This window comes from Micromys minutus (assembly GCF_963924665.1).
Source record: "Micromys minutus genome assembly, chromosome: 22".
Taxonomy (NCBI): domain Eukaryota; kingdom Metazoa; phylum Chordata; class Mammalia; order Rodentia; family Muridae; genus Micromys; species Micromys minutus.
In genome coordinates this window covers 19,236,921-19,253,549 of record NC_137957.1, presented here as the reverse complement: position 1 = coordinate 19,253,549, position 16,629 = coordinate 19,236,921, and the positions used below count along the sequence as shown (strand labels likewise).

The following is a 16,629-nucleotide window of genomic DNA, read 5'->3' as shown; positions in this document are numbered from 1 at the left end:
GCTAACCATCAGATTGAGCATGGGGAGGCCAATGGAGGAGCTAGAGAAAGAAATGAAGGAGCTGAAGGGGTTGCAACCCCAAAGGCAAAACAACAGAAGCCCAACCAACCAGAAGCCCCAGAGCTCCCAGGGACTAAATCACCAACCAAAGATTACACATAGAGGGACCCATGGCTCCAGCCACATATATAACAGGATGGCATCGTCTGGCATCAGCAGTAGGAGAAGCCCTTGGTCCTGTGAAGGCTCATTTCCCCAGTGTAGCAGAATGCCAGGTTGGTGAGGTGGGACTGGGAGGGTGGGAGTGAGAACATATTCAGTGAAGCAGGGGAGAAGGGAGGGGGGGGGGAAGGGGATAATATTTGAAATGTAAATACATAGAATATCCAATAAAACATAAAAATAAAAAACAGGAGGTTTAAGATAATGTTCTTTACTGAACATGAAAATTTGAAGCAATTAAACATGAAGCTATATTCAGAAATAATAACATACAAAAATCAAGAATTACTTTGAAATTAGACATTATTACCCAATTGTGATTTTCCCCCTTGGTTTCTTGTAGCTTATCTCTGTGTTATAAAATAAATAGGAACAAAGTACGTTTCTTGAGTCCCTGCCCTCTGAGAGATATATTCATTTTTAGTTTAAAAATGCATATTGGCCCATATATTTCTGTGCAATATATAAAATATTGTTGAATCTCCAGTCAAATATTTTCTTAAAAAATTGAATATATAAGTGAATCCTGAAACTTGCTAGATAAATTAATACACACTGTATTTGAAAGTAATGTTTGCCTTGTCTCTAAAAAGAGCGTAGGATAGTCCATACAGGTCCAAAAAGTATCAGCTGAACCCACATGCTGTTAGATTTAAATACAGAAGAGACAGCTGTCTCAGTACTGGTTTAAGTATAACAGCGGAGTGTCATTTAAGCATTCAAGGGGAAAAAGACAAGGCAAGAAGAAAAAAAGAGGAAGAGGGGCAAGAAGGAAGAGTAATATATGAAAACACACCTCATTTGCAGTTTCGGTTTTCTCGAGCCAGCAAATATAAACCCAGTATGTTTGCAGAAATAGAAACTTTCATTTGACAACACAGAGATGCCCATGGTTAATGTAAAAGCAATTAATAGATTTTCCTCAGGGGTAAACGCTGACATCCCAGAGCAGCCCTTTCAACAACATTATAAAGTAAGGCTCCCCAGAGCCTTGTGAATGGTAAGCTTATTAAGATTGAAGTCTTCAGCCACTCAGCACCATGACATGAAGTGTCTGTTCAGGAGGTCATTTCCAAAATATACTCCATACATCTTCATGCACAAGAGATGATAATTTATCACCCAGACAGAAGGATCTCCTGTAAACTAATCCAAACTGCTGATGATACACTAAATCAGTCTGAGTGATAACTAGAAAGGAAACTGCAAGCCAAGTCCTGAAGGATAAGACCCACATGATCAATGAGGTGTCACAAGGCAACTGAAATGCAGTGTTGACAAACATAGTCCCTCGGTTGAAAATTAACCAAATCAAGTACTGGAACATAAAACTGCATAATAACATTAGCTTCAGGTGAAAGTTTATTTTAATGGATTTTTTAAAAACAATTTTAGATAAAACTGAGGAGGCCGAGTCTGTGGGACAGGATTTGAAATATAATCAAAATAGTATATTTTCCATGCCATAGAAAATATGACAAGGTAAGAAAAAATTCTGCAAAAAGATTGTGTCGAAATAACTTAAGTTTTGTCACTCAACATGATTAGCAAATTCATGGACATAGTTAAAAGACGAATAATAAAAATTTTACACAGGAAATGATTTCATGTTCGTTCGGCACCAGGAAATCTAATCCAATTTACATTGTCCTTGTGAAGACTTAAATATTTTCTATAACGGTCATGGTCATGTTACAGTTTTGGGATGAGAAAACAAAGCAGTAGTGATGAGAGAGGACATTCCTCCAGATAGTTGGTATTCATGGAGGATACTTCTTGAAGAGAAGCCCCCCCCCAGGAAAAAAAAATCCCAGCTATGTGATCAGAATAGAGCCTTAATCCCTCAGCAAATATGTTCAATAGACTCAGATATTCTAAGGGCATCGGTAATGAAAAGTTTTGATTAAAGTAAATTTCAGTGCCTGCTAAAACTAATCTGCGAAAGTCGTTTATAAGGAAAATTATTCTTCAACAAATTGATGTGCTTTTTTAAAATATTTTTGCATTCAATATATAGTTTGTCATAGCAAATTTAACTCTTGTCTTTGCTTTTTATCTTTCAGCTTATATTGCATACAAATAGAAGTATATGACTTGATCCCACGTGTAGTTTATTTAAATTTCAAAATGAAAAGCTCACTAAGAACAGATAAGATTGATTGCTCTCTCTGCCTTAGCATAATTGTATTTCAGGTGAACATCAATTTCCTTTAAAGGACATTTCTAAGTAGCAGAATGCATCATAAATAATTCATCAGTCATAGTAACTAGGAGTGTGATTTACTCCAGCAGATTCAACAGACTCAACATTCCAGTCTTCTATAATTGTCTGCTCTTAATTTTTAATAATTTGGTTTTTTTATAAAGTCATTCCTCAATATCATATTTATTACCCTAAATGAAGTAAGTATAACTGTTTCAGGTTTCTCCCATTTTATTGAAAATAAATTCTTTTCTCATACAATACATTCTGATTTCAGTTTTCCCTCAAATCTCCTCCAGTCTCTTCCCCACTTTCCCTCCCATCTGGATCCAGAAGCCACTGTCTTTCAGTCTATCATTAGAAAAAAACAGGTTTCTAAGAAATAACAACAAAAACAAAATTTACATTATCTCCTTTCTCTTAAAATGATCTGCTTACTGTCAAATAAACATATTTTGCTTTGATTAGGAAAAATAGGAACTGTATAGGAAATCAACATCATAAATAGTTGAAATAATTAAATTGAAAAGCAGGTCCCAAATATTCTCAATTATATCATTTTAGTAAAGCTAAGAATTAATTTTCATATTAGTTAATTACGTCAAAGACAGTGAATTATAGCAAGTTTTCTGAAGCTCTTATGTAAGTTTTTCATGATCTGGCATGTGTAAAAAATTAGTTCAATAGGTAAATCCCAGTTAAACACATCTATATTGTATACTAGTCTGAGTTTGGGCAGATAGTACATTGAGTATTCCATGACATCTTTTTTATCATATTGAAGGACAGAGCCTGCCTCACACATCTCAACTTTCTCCATCAGAGTAGTAATTTTACAAAGAGTGAAATATCCTTAACATAACATAAGGACATAGAAAGTGTGTTACTTACTTGCAATCCTCTCTGAAAAACGGAATGGCCCATAAAGTTAGCCAGCATTCTAATTAAAGCAGCGCCCTGTGGAGAGATGATGCAAAAGAATGTCAATAGGTGTGTTTCTAACAGGGCCACATGTCAATCACGAATGGGACACTTATTCACTCTATTCTACTTTGAAAACAATCAAGGAGAAAACCATGAAAAGTTCTCTCCCTGAGGGGTGGACATTTTCATATTTTGGGCATGTAAATATTTTTTGAACCAAAAACTTCTACTTCAATATGAAAGTACCTCAGACAGATTATCTCAGGGAGCAAGCAGTATGTGATTATAAGTCACTGTTACTTCTGTGAACATCCTATGTGACAAAGTCAATTAAGCACAGCCCTTTTACTCCAGAGCCCACAGTAAAGTGAGCACACCTGGGTTAAGAGACATTTGTATCAAACCATAATTGGAGGGTTCTATAGTTGCTAGCTGAACTCCTAACTCAGGTGGGAATACTCTATGGCAGAACTGAGGAAGTCAGGTTTTCTGGGTTTGAACTGTGTCTCTAACACGTCTTTAACATTTTCACCTGGAAAAATGATTAGCACTTTTTCCTCTTATTTTCTTCTCCTGCAACATAAAGTTACTAACAATCCTATTGGGTAAGAAAATTAAAAGCTTAAATATTTTTTTGTGTGTGAACATATATATGTATATATATATTCTATATTTGTTATATTATGAGAATATATCTTATTATATACAGAATATATAGTATATATAGAATATACATATTCTCCTACAGACACATATATACATACTTATAAACATACATTTATATACATATTTAAGTATGCTTATATGTATAAACTATATATGTTAAAAACTAATGCATATATACAGGTGTGTGTATGTGTATGTGTGTGTGTGTGTGTGTGTGTGTGTGTGTGTGTGTGTTTATAAAGCAGGTAAAAAAATTGTGTAAGATAGTGTGAGCCATCAATGTTATTTCATGTTGGCTCATTTTTTATGTCATATCTATTTATTATTGAAACTGAATGTAGTTATATGCAGTGAGAAGTAATCAAGTCTATGTGGTTAATATGGATGCTGTGATAAATGGAGTAATATACTAAGTTAGCATTGAGAACTATCATTAGAACATAATGTTACATACTATCAGTACAAAATGTACAGAAGTGATCAATTCGAAGCAATCAAAGTAATGATGGGTAAGCCAGGATGATCACAAATCTGTAAGCAAACTATAAATTAGTCTTATAGGAGTCACAAGTTTATGCAGTTGTTCGAGGATTATCAAGCAGTTAATGTTTAAATATAAATGACAGTCTACTTTTAGTGGAAATTCCTTTGCAGATGCATACCCCTCACCCAGGGTGTCTTTTTCCTAAGAAGAACCCTGCAATACTTATCCAACCTATGTCTTGTCAGTCTGTGACACAACCATTATTTTCCACTGTTTGACAATGCAACTGTGAGCTGTAATTTTGAAACTTTGATGTAATACAATATTCTCACTCCATTAGTCAGTCACACTTAAAGCACTGTCTTTAAAAAAATCTCTATCCCCTCCAAGAACTTGTTCCTCAAATGAGAATATTATTGTCATCTGAACAAATAATGATCTGACAAACCATAACATTTTATGTCCCTCCAGATATTTTCCTGTTCACAACATATGTGTGTGTGTATATGCATACACACACACACACACACACACACACACACACACACACACACACACACATATATATATATATATATATATATATATATTCTTGCTCTTTGTCTTCTGCACACTTGTATAAGTCCATAAAACATACGCATTTATGATTAGATCTAGGGAGCTGGTAAGGATTCCCTTTAAAACTAGTCAGTTCTGCTCCCTGAATTTCCTTGACAAGCTCTCCTCCTAAGTATTTTCCAATCTCATCCACCCACCCTGAGGGTAAAATCTGTCAGTTCTTCAACAGCACTAACCCTTGCCACCTGGGGAGTGAGAGACTCTCAGGCAGTGAGCTCCAACTTCCCTTCAGAGCAGAAGAGCCATCTTCAGATGATTTAACTGTTTCCCCCTAGGTGATGATGACTTGGTCCCTTGTCAGGCTATAAAAACTATCAGTTCAGCATGGATTAATGACAAAAGAGCACTTTGTAATCATAAAGAATAGACCTGTTTTTTCTGTTTGGGTTAGAGCAGGGTGCTTGGGGATAAAACATAGAAATATAGTCAATATTCACAAGTCAATAACACTGAGCTCCTCATTATTGTTATATTCTATAACTCAGTTACATTTCAGAAAATATGCTGCTTGCATATTTGGATGTTGCCTGGAGCAATCTACACGCTTCGATACTTAACTGACCTCTACCTGGGCACGTTAATTTTCAATCCCATTTTATAGAAGTTGGTAAGCAGGTTATAGGGAGGGCTGACCAACTGATGTTTATTCAGTGAGTTTCACACTTACTAGGCTCAGCAAAAACAAAGGCCACACCTTACAGCCCAGCTAAATCATCAAACATATTTTTGTTTTGAAGAAAGCACTGAGAAACTTTTCTCTGAATGTGAAAAATATTTAGCCATGAAGCTGCTCTCATTTATAAAGTGGCAACTTATATTCACTGGTGATTGACATTTTCTGCCTTAAGAAAACATATTGGACTTTTAAGTACCTTTAGAAGCTTTATGGAAAGGAAAAGTCATCATGAGTTTATAAAATGAGGGCCAGGAGAAATCCTGTGGTAATTGACAGAACTTTTTAGGCTATGATAAACAATGTTGCAAAAGGGAGTTTGAAACTCAAACATCCTTTAGTAGTTTTCCTTGTTCTGTCTCCGATTTATTTGGTTTTATTTGTAATAATCTGAATACCTAATGATCTCAAAGATTCCTCTCCTCCAGTTTGGCACCACACCCTACTGTTGGCTAAGGTAGGCTACCTTAATGGTTGACCAAGACAGAAACCATCTACACACATGACAGATTGTTTGTGTTCTTAAGTCCTAGCTATTCAACAAGGATGTGGCCTTTATTCTTTCACTGGTAAGTTTTCACAACATGTAATCGCTTTTTAAGAGAAGATGAACTGCTAATCACAATTACTTCCTTAGCAGATGTTTAGTAAGCTGGTAGTATGCTCTGTCGAATGTAATACCATAGAACAGAACTGGGATGGTGTAAGTACGTCTCATGCCTGGAGGGGTGAAAAGTCTAAAGAATGCGTGTGTTATACTTGCAAACACGGACATACCCTTAACGTGGATGGTATTAGCGTAGTCAGGCAGATGAGGGGTGAGAGCCTCAAGTATGGAAAATCGTACAGATTAGCAGTCATGAAGCTGCAAATTGGGGAATTGTGTGGAAAGTAATTTGGAAGCTGGTTTTAGAGCTTTGAGTTGCAGAGCTAAAAGCATTTGGAAGGTGGGGGCTGAAGTGTGATAGCCCAGGGAGGGCAGGATAAACTGAGACGAACGTGAGGACTGAGTGGTGAGACAAAGATGGTTTAACAAAAGTGACGAGGGGCGTTTGAATTTTAGTCTAAGAAGGGAGAGGACATTGGAAGATAATGTGTAAGTACATGCATTAGAAGAAATTGGTTAAACTAGCAAAACTGCTTGGAAAATGGGGAATTTTAAAACATAGGTCGCAAATCAATCGGGAGACGAAAGAGAAAGTGTAACAAAATTACAGTTCCTGGAGAGGGCGTGGCCGAAGTAACTGAGAACCCCAGAGAAATGTGGTTCTGCCGCACTGAGCACCGGAAAACAGAAATGGAATCTCCGGGGCTTTCTATAGTCGTGTGGTCTTCTCTACAGTGCTCAGTATAAGCACTCAAGAAGTATGTATGTAAAACACGGTTGAGATTTGTGCTTTCAAGTTTGTTCAAGAAAAGCAATATCTAACAAATCTCTCTCCCTCTCCCTCCCCCTTCTCCTCTCTCCCTCCCCCACAACCATGAGAGAATACATTGTTCCTAGAAAGGATGACTCAGTAGGGACACTGAGAGGAGACACAGAGCAAAAGATGAGCATTAAAACAAACATTCAGAAAAAATAAATAAATAAAAAAGAAGGAAATCTGTGTGTCTTGGAAGGAGGTGCATATATTTTCTGCCTTTCTTTTCTCTTCTTTTCTAAGGCAAAACAGAACAGGGAAAATGGGAGGGAGAGGTCAGGTCACTAGGACATTTTAGAAACAAAAGCACAGGCAGGAAAGGACTGAGGGAAACAGACTGAGTCTGTCTCACCATGGAGGATTTACCATCCCAGACACTTTTGGAACCCAAGTGGTTCTCAGTTAAGCAAAGGTCTGCCTGTCTTCAACAGTGCAAAGGCAGTCTTTAGATTATGTGGTCCTGAGAGTACAACTAAATTCAAAGTAAGTACAGTGAGTAGGAAGGGGTAAAACGTGGGCCTGTAGAAAATTTCTGCATTAGCAGAAATCACTTAAAATGTATGATACACTAAAAAAAAAAAAAAAAAAAAAAAAAACAAAAAACAAAAAACTATGTTTTGATACAGGCATGCTATAGCAACGCAGTTTTCATTATTTTAGCTAATCAAAAGTCTGAGGCTTAACGTGCTGAAATTGATCAAAACATTAGTGAAAAGAACCATGATTACAATCCCACTTAGACATAACTCCAAATCATTTAACTGATATAGATGACTATCTTAGGATTCACAATCAAGATAGGACCTGAACACTTTCAAAAAATCACTGTACAAAATAAGAACCTGGAAGGAAAAGACAGTGTTAGAATTGTTCAGCTGAGAATCAGTGCCATTGTTAGAGCAGAGGATGCAGGGAAATTAATATAAAAAAGTGAGATGGCTTTCTAATATTCTCAGCTAGAAATGAAGTGGAACACGGGGAGGACATGTAAGAACGGGGCATGTTTATGAATGAAGGTACACCACAGTGCTTTAGCACATGCTCAGTTAAAACCAAAGGCTACAAAGGTAGAAACTATTTGAAAGCACACTGCTCAGATGGTCTGATGTTTCTGTATTCTCCTCCAGGAAAGCCACATCCTCAGCTTACTCCAGTCAGTGACTGAATAAGACTGCAACCACATGGAACCTATTCTGGTGAAATAAGTTCTTCCACTGGGAATCGGGTTAGAAGACACCTCTGGTCTAGGTGATATTTCCCATGATGTGCTAGAACATGGAGTTCTCCCATGCCAGGGATTTTTCCAATGCCTTCTTGCTTGAGCTGTTCCCTGAAATGTGTCTCTCAAATTCCTCAAAGCCCAGTAATCTTTTAGGTATGGTACCTATCCTTTAGAAGCTCAGAATTAACTCCGGAGGGTAGTTTGTAGTGCAGAGATCCACACAAGTTTGATCTACTCTTAAGATGCCACAGACAGTAGCTAGTAATCAGTCTGCTTTAGTAACAGACTGTAATGAAAACAGAAAGTTTCTTTGCAAGTCTTGTACAAGTCTCGGGCTAGCAAACCTATGCTGCATGCATGTTTTATGGTTTGTTCCACTATGAGGACAAAAGGTACAAGCAACCTCACATCTCTCACTGTGCAGATGGGAGCAACTGAGGCAAAGGTACCAGGTCAATTTTCCAATATCTGTAGGCACAATCATTATTGGGACTTGTCTCTTAAAGAGATTTTTTTCATGCAGTTGATTTTACCTCTAGTTCTTTCAAAAGCAAAAGTAACACATGCAGTGAAAATCCCTGCTATATTTTGTGTTTTTGAAAGGGTTACTGTATTGATTTCAAAACCAAACTTTAAATGTAGCATTCTGAAAGATGCCTTTTCATTAGGTACAGACACAGGTAGAGAGAGCACAACAACATTCTGACATAATCTGTTAATAAAGAGTGTCTTAGAGCTGAAGGAGAAGAATATCCCATGGTTTTATAAAAGCATGCTTTTCCTCTGAAAGATAATCTTAGCTATTTTAACTTGGGAAAAATAATATGGGGAAAGAAAATGCCTAATCTTAAATATCCCTGACTTACAGACTAATCAAACTCCCGACCATGTCTGCTTCCTTGTTCTCCTTTAAGTTCATGGCCTCTTCGATCCATTAATTTCGTTACACACAGATGCTTTTGTGTACATCAACACACAAATACAAGCTGCTCAGTCTGTAAATGTCACACACACACACACACACACTCACACACACACACACACACACACACATGCACACATGCATGCATGCACCCACCATATATATAATGTTTTCAGGGTTGATAATTTGATAATGGATAACCTAGGTGTGAATCTCCCTAGAGAAAACTATGTCTCCTGCTTTCAGCATTTCTTAGTTGCCTCTAATTATATTATCATCTCAGAAGATAATTAAAAAGAAAAAGAACAAGAGTAGACAAAGAATGAAATAAAATTAATTCTAATCATGAGAGCAAAATTAATGCCCAATTGCTCTATCACCCACACTTAGAACCTCAGAGTCCTTATTGATTTATTACTTCCTGAGGCCAAGCCTCTACTTCTGTTCAGCTGAATTATTTCATCGCCCCTTAATGACAGCCCCAGATGCATTCTCACCGTCACAGATCCATCCTGTGGGCCACATCAGACTCATTTTAATAATTACTTCAGAAGCCTAATGTCTGCTAAGTGCACCAGTTCTCCTGCCAACTGAAGCTGGTTAGATGATTTACATATCTACCGTTAGGCTTAAGAGGTAGTCGTATTGAGGAAGAGAACTGGATTATTCCAACTGAGAGTAAGAAGGAAGTCTACCTGCATTTTTCACAACTCGTTAAGATTATTCACAAAATAGTTAGAATAGTGATTTTCTTATAGCAAGCTGTGAGTTGTGATTATGTAAGTTCTCTGGATTCCAAAATCGTTGCTTCTGACCACCAGTCATAGGGTCATAATCAAGGCCCTAATAATGATATTCAGTATTTCTTATCTCCCCATAAACCAAAGAGTCAGCTTTCTATCTACTTAAACTCATTTTCTCATGTGACCTTGTAGTATACGCTCACATTTTTTTCATGATATTCACTCTAAATGCAAAGATACACATTGTTTTTTAAAATTTTTGAAATTTTATTATAATTATACATGGGGTTGTGCCACGGTATGCATGTGAAGGTCACAAGACTATTTTCTGGAGTTAACTCTATTCATCCACTTTGGCATGATATCCAGGGAAACACAGCACACTGTGTTTCTCAGGCAAAACGTGCTTTGGTCTGGTCACCCACCTCACAGGCTCGTGGCTCTTACACACTTTAAAATCACACGAGAGTAGTACTACGATATATGCAGCTCTTTATGGATATGTTAATTCTCAGTGCTTTTCTCTCTTCTGAAGTCATAACTCTCAAACAAAATGAAGTCTCTGTCATTATTTTATACATGAAGAACTATACATAGCTCCTATTATTCCTAGACACCAGATGCAGCTCTACAGTTTAGTGAGATATAACTTCTCCATTACCAATGAAATAAAATTCTAACTAGAAGAGGTATCTACCAAACTCTTCGTTAATTTCAGCTCTGTAATTCAAATTATGATAAAGCAGCCAATACACTCACACAGTCTACCATGACATGAAATGCACCATATGTTATTCACTGAAACTACATAAATTGACAATACTCAAGCAAAGCCACTAAGAGCCTGATCCAGAGAAAAGACCAGATAACCAGACACACACACACACACAAACAATGAAAAGTTTGGGGGCATGATGGCACGCACCTTAAATCCTAGCACTTAAGGGGCAGAGAAAAGCAAATTTCTAAGTTCAAGGCCAGCCTGAACTACATAGTAAGTTTGATGGCGGGCCATAACAATATATGTGCACACAAACACACACAAACACACACACACACACACACACACACACACACACACACATACACACAAGGAAAGACAGAGTAAGACAGAGACAAAGGGAGGAAGGGAGAAAGAAGAATGAGAAGGAGGAGGAAGAAAAGGAGAAGGAAGAAGAGGAAGAGGAGGAGAAGAAACGTCCAAGAACATAAACCATAGCACTTATGTATCATCAGTCACCTCAAGAGTACAAAATAACATAATTTTTTACAGAGGTAAGTGGACATGGAAGGATAAGATGAAGAGCAAACATAATAAAAAAGAGACTCAAAAATAGTTGCAAGATCAAAACTGAAGACATGAATATGTAAATAAAAATAAGAAAGTAAAGTTTTTATTTAAAAAATGACAAAAACCAAGGACCAGAAAAAATATCTTGCAAATGGGTGATATAAATAGGGGAAAGTAGGGATCTAACTGCAGAAAACAGTAAAAAAATTAAAGTTATTATGACTTCTATAAAATTTTGTTCTACATAAGAAAACTGATAAAAAATTTATTTTACATTTTAACGTTCAAAAAAATCAAGAGGTAAAAAGGGCTTAAAGAAGTTTTTAAAAATCATAAATCCTAAAAGCACACATTTCTAGACAAAGTTTTACATGCAAGCAAACTTTTTAAGTGCATTTTATAACATGTTACTTTGTTCTAGAAAAGTACAAATTGGCTATAAATGTACTGAAAACTTCCTAAATTTAGATGATGCTGAGAAACTCTTATATGAATCTATGAAAATAAATGCAAATGAATGCATGTATTTGGGGAGGAAGTTTCTGGAAATTACACTTTCATAATATGTACACAAGTATTATATATATATGACATATGTTATACAACATAGTAATATAAATATAATTTAAGTAATATTATAATTTGTTAACTATAGAAATATGGAAATAAAAAGAGTGAGAGTTTCCAACATATATTGTAACTTCATTACACTAATGTTTTACAGAAGACAATTTATCTAACCTTTATTGTCTGGGAAAGACATCTTGTAAGATTACTCAGATATTTCAAAAATTATCACATATCTTAATCAACTAGAAAGTAAGACAAATTCATTAGGATGTTTTAGATCATCCTACAAAACTGCAGGCCTTGGTGTAGTGTTTCATAAATTCTCTGTGAAAGTAGATATAGTGTATTTTCTTATTTAAAAGTACAAGGAAAAGAATATACTGAGAAAGGAAATGTGGATAACAAACGAAGCAACAAGTTAGCATTATTCAGAAATGATGTGCAAGTTCTTGTAGAAACTCAAAACAATCCATAGAGTTCATCCTTAAAAATCTATACAATAATGCAGCAATGCTGCCCAACACAAGATCAATAAATAAAAATCTAAACTGCTCAAGTATCATTGAAAACAGGCCAAAGGAATTAACTCATACAATCCTGTTCTCAAAAGAAGATACAAACAAATAAAACAAAGACAAAACCAATAAGGAGAGTTTTAAAGATTTCTTTCAGCATTCACAGGGAAAAATCATGTAACTTTACCAAACACAGCCTTAAGAATGAATTTATCACGTGGATGGAGTCATTGCAAACACCAAATATTTCAAAAGCAAACATTCATCAAAATGCTTTTCAGTGATTTTCTGTATTTGAGAATTTACAATGACAAACTAAGAAAATTTAAAACAGAGATGTGACTACCCTTCACTTCATGTAAAATACCTCTGAATCTGTAGGGTTTATGACTCAGCCAGCACTTCTGGAATAGGGTAAACATACAGACAAGGAAGTTGGAATAAGAAGTATGAGGGAACCTCATAATGTGATGATATTTATTATTAAAGGACAAGTGGAAAATCAATAGTGAAATCAATAAAAATTATTGAAAGGATTTCTTACCCAATCAGAACTTAAATCACATTTGATATCATAGAAGAAAGAAACAGAATGAATTGATCTTTAAGATGTCAAAACAAAGAATAGAAAAGTTTAAAAATATTATGAGATGATGTAAGGGAAAAGCTTTATAATTTGGTCATAACAAATAACATTAACTAAGTATAAAGTCTAAAAAGAAAATGGACAGACCAACCCTAAATTTAAAACTCTGTATGATAAAAGACACAGAAAGTTACATATAAGTCTTACTAGCAACTAACAACTAGTTAAAAAACGCAAAAAATAAATTCCTTCTTCAGTGATTACAAAAGATAAGCAAATACATTAAAAATACAAAAAAAGAAAAATACTAGAAAGTCTAAAACATAAACTGGAAATTCAAGAAATACTAAACACCTGCAGAAAATCCTGTGAAAGAAGTATGATTTGAAACAGTAAAATAATGCTGTACAGCCATAAACCAGAGAAGCAGCTGAAATAGAGAAATTACTCAACATCAGTGACAAACTTAGAATACGATTCCTTACATGTTCATTGGGTATCATGGACACAAGTACCAATGTTTGACAGGAAAGGACATGCCATGATATACTTACTGATTACTTTTTGTTTGGAACATTGCTAATGATTATAAGCCTGTAGGACTTAAAATTACTGCAGAGTGCAACCCACATGCTATAGCAAACAAGAGTTGATAAGCAACTTCATCTTCATACCATGATGCAGACAGCCATTAACTTATATAAAGAATAAGAAGTATGAACTCCAAGTTATATGCAGCCAGGACCCAATGGAAATAACATTGGCTGAAATACCCAACAATGGGAAAAGAGAACCTGTAGAGACCATATCCAGTGGATAGTCACGGGCCCCACTTGAGGAATGGGGCCACCGACCCATCTCAGAAATTTTAATCCAGAGTTGTTCCTGTCTAAAGAAATATACAGGGACTAAAAGTGGAGCAGAGACTAAAGGAAAGGCCACCCTGGAGACTGACCCACCTAGGGATCCATTCCATTTGCATCAACCAAAACCAGAGACTATTGCTGATTCCAAGAAGTGCTTGTTGACAGGAGCCTGATATGGCTGTCCCTTGAGAGACTCTGCCAGAGCCTGACCAATACAGATGCCAATACTCACAGCCAACTGTTCAACTGATTAGGAGGACCCCACAGGAAGACTTAAGGGAAGGACTAAAGCAGCTGAAGGGGATTATAACCCCATAGGAAAAACTACAATATCAACCAACCAGTCACCTAGAGCTCCCAGGGACTAACCCACCAACCCAAGTGTATATATGGCTTTGGCCCCAGATATAGCAGAGGACTGTCTTCTCTGGCATCACTTAGAGGGGAGGTCCTTGGTACTGTAGAGGCTCCATGCCCCAGCATAGGGGGAGGCTAGGGTGATGGGTAGGTGTGTGGAGGAGTACTCTCATAGCAACATGGGGAGGGGAATGGAATAGGGTGCTTGCAGAGAGGAAACTGTGAAGGAGACATTTGGAATGTAACAAATAAAATGAACAATAAAAACGAGGAACAAAAAGATAACTGGGAAAGAACACAGTGCATAGATCTCCAACAAAGGAGAGTCCTGAGTACAATATGCCGAGATTTCCAATGTAGAATTCAAAAAAGAGTTTTGAGTGTGATAGACCAGACCACCATGTGGAGTGAGTGTAGATACAGAAGGCAAAAAAAAAAAAAAAAAAAAAAAAAAAAAAAAAAATGGAAAAAATTAAAAGCCACATATCTCTCAACAATGGGAAGTTAGAAAACACAGTCTGATTCATAATAAAAATAGTGGAGAAGTGGCCAGTAAATGAGTAACCATCTAAAATAGTGCCTGCGAAGAGAATATTCATTGCTATTAAATATGCTTCACACACGAGTCAACAGGGATGAGCCTAATATTAGTTCTCCACGTTGAACTGACTTTTGACTCAGAAGAAACTTGGTCAATGGATAACAGTAAATGCTCACAGTGATCTTTAAAGGAATGGCACTGTGGAATAATTATGTTCTTTTCGCTAAGAGTGTAACACTGGGTAAGTGGAAGTCGATGAAGTTCCTTAGTGTGATGAATATATTGTAATGTTTTCTATGGACTGAAGTGATTGGGTAGAGAAGGGAAAATGGATGAGTCATAAGAGGACCAAGAGTAGACAGCAGGAAGAGTCCAGCATAGCATGGAGAGATGCTCATATGTTAACAAAGACACGCATCCACTTCAGTGAAGAGCCATGAAAATGAAATCTATGAAAATGAAATGACAGGCTAGGTGCTTGGGAGGAGGGAGGACACTGACTCCTTTATTGCTTATATTCTTCCATAAAAGAAAGAAGCAGAGTTGTCATATGAAAATAAAGAGTAATGAAGGAGTGTAGGAAAGTTGGGGGTGTGGGTTAGGAAATGGACAAATGAGGGCTTTCAGGTGAATTGTTTTAATTGTTTGACACAGTAGTAACTGTTAATAAGAAATAACAAAATAGTGTGTTTCATTTACTGTTTGCTATTAGGGAATGGATATCTGGCTCATCCTTCTATGTGTCTCAGATTTGACTTAAGATTTTACCTTAAAATGACAAATATACTTATTTGGGGAAAATTGTCAACCTCTATACCTTACAGTCTCATTAGCAATTCTACTCGATATGCAAGTGCCTTATCCCTTTTAACCTCTATGATTTATCTGTAATGGTTTCAAGCAGTATTTTTGTTCTGCAATTGGCTTCTTATTTAAAATTAATTTATCCATAGAGAAAAATGTTGAATAGAATTAGCCTTAGATGTAGTCTAAGCCTTCCTACAATTATGATTGTATGAATAATAATCTTTAAAAACCAACTTAATACCTTCATCAGAGAAGCTTATTAGTACATGTCCATTGATACAAAGATCTATAACTGATCAATTCAGATAGAGTAAGAGATTTCAAAAATCTCAATCCAAGATGTAATAATCATACCAGACACATCTGCCCAAGGCAAAGGATCTATGTGTAAGAATAAGTGAAAATACTAAAAGAGCCAGAGGATATGAATGAGTTCAAGGAAACAGTATTTCCCATATACAATAGGATAGATACATATATGACTCACAGTGTTTGTGGCTGTGTGCACATTACCTGAACAAATCAAGCCAAACAAAATTCTAGCATAGAGCAGGGAATTTTGGCAGGCACTTGCATCCTTAGTTGAGGAGCTTTAGCATTTGATTGCTACTAAAATAGAAAACGCCAATCAATGAGGTGATGTCTGGTAATAACTATAGGCCAGGGAAAGATCAAATCCCAGGAGTAGCTGGCTATCACAAAGTTGACTTAATGAATGTAGAAAAAAAGGTATAAAATAGGGTGGTTAGGAAGGTATAAGAGAGGTTGGAGAAGAGGAATGAACATGATCAAAACATATGATATGAAATTAATCAAGGAAATGCAAATGAAAACAACCCTGAGATTCCACCTCACACCAGTCAGATTGGCTAAGATCAAAAATTCAGGTAACAGCAGATGCTGCTGAGGATGTGGAGAAAGAGGAACACTTCTCCACTGCTGATGGAGTTGTAAACTGGTACAATCACTCTGGAAATCAGTCTGGTGATTTCTCAGAA

At 36.3% G+C, this 16,629-nt stretch overlaps 1 protein-coding gene across 1 annotated transcript in view; it reads right to left on the bottom strand.

The window, feature by feature from the left end:
* Positions 1–16,629, bottom strand: part of TRHDE (thyrotropin releasing hormone degrading enzyme) — a gene marked incomplete at both ends in the record, with an annotated part of 372,282 nt that overhangs the window by 110,090 nt on the left and 245,563 nt on the right. Inside the window, one exon of the mRNA XM_080935655.1 lies at positions 3,317–3,382. Within this exon, the coding sequence (XP_080791781.1) occupies positions 3,317–3,382 (66 nt within the window). The remainder of the gene's footprint in view (positions 1–3,316; positions 3,383–16,629) is intronic.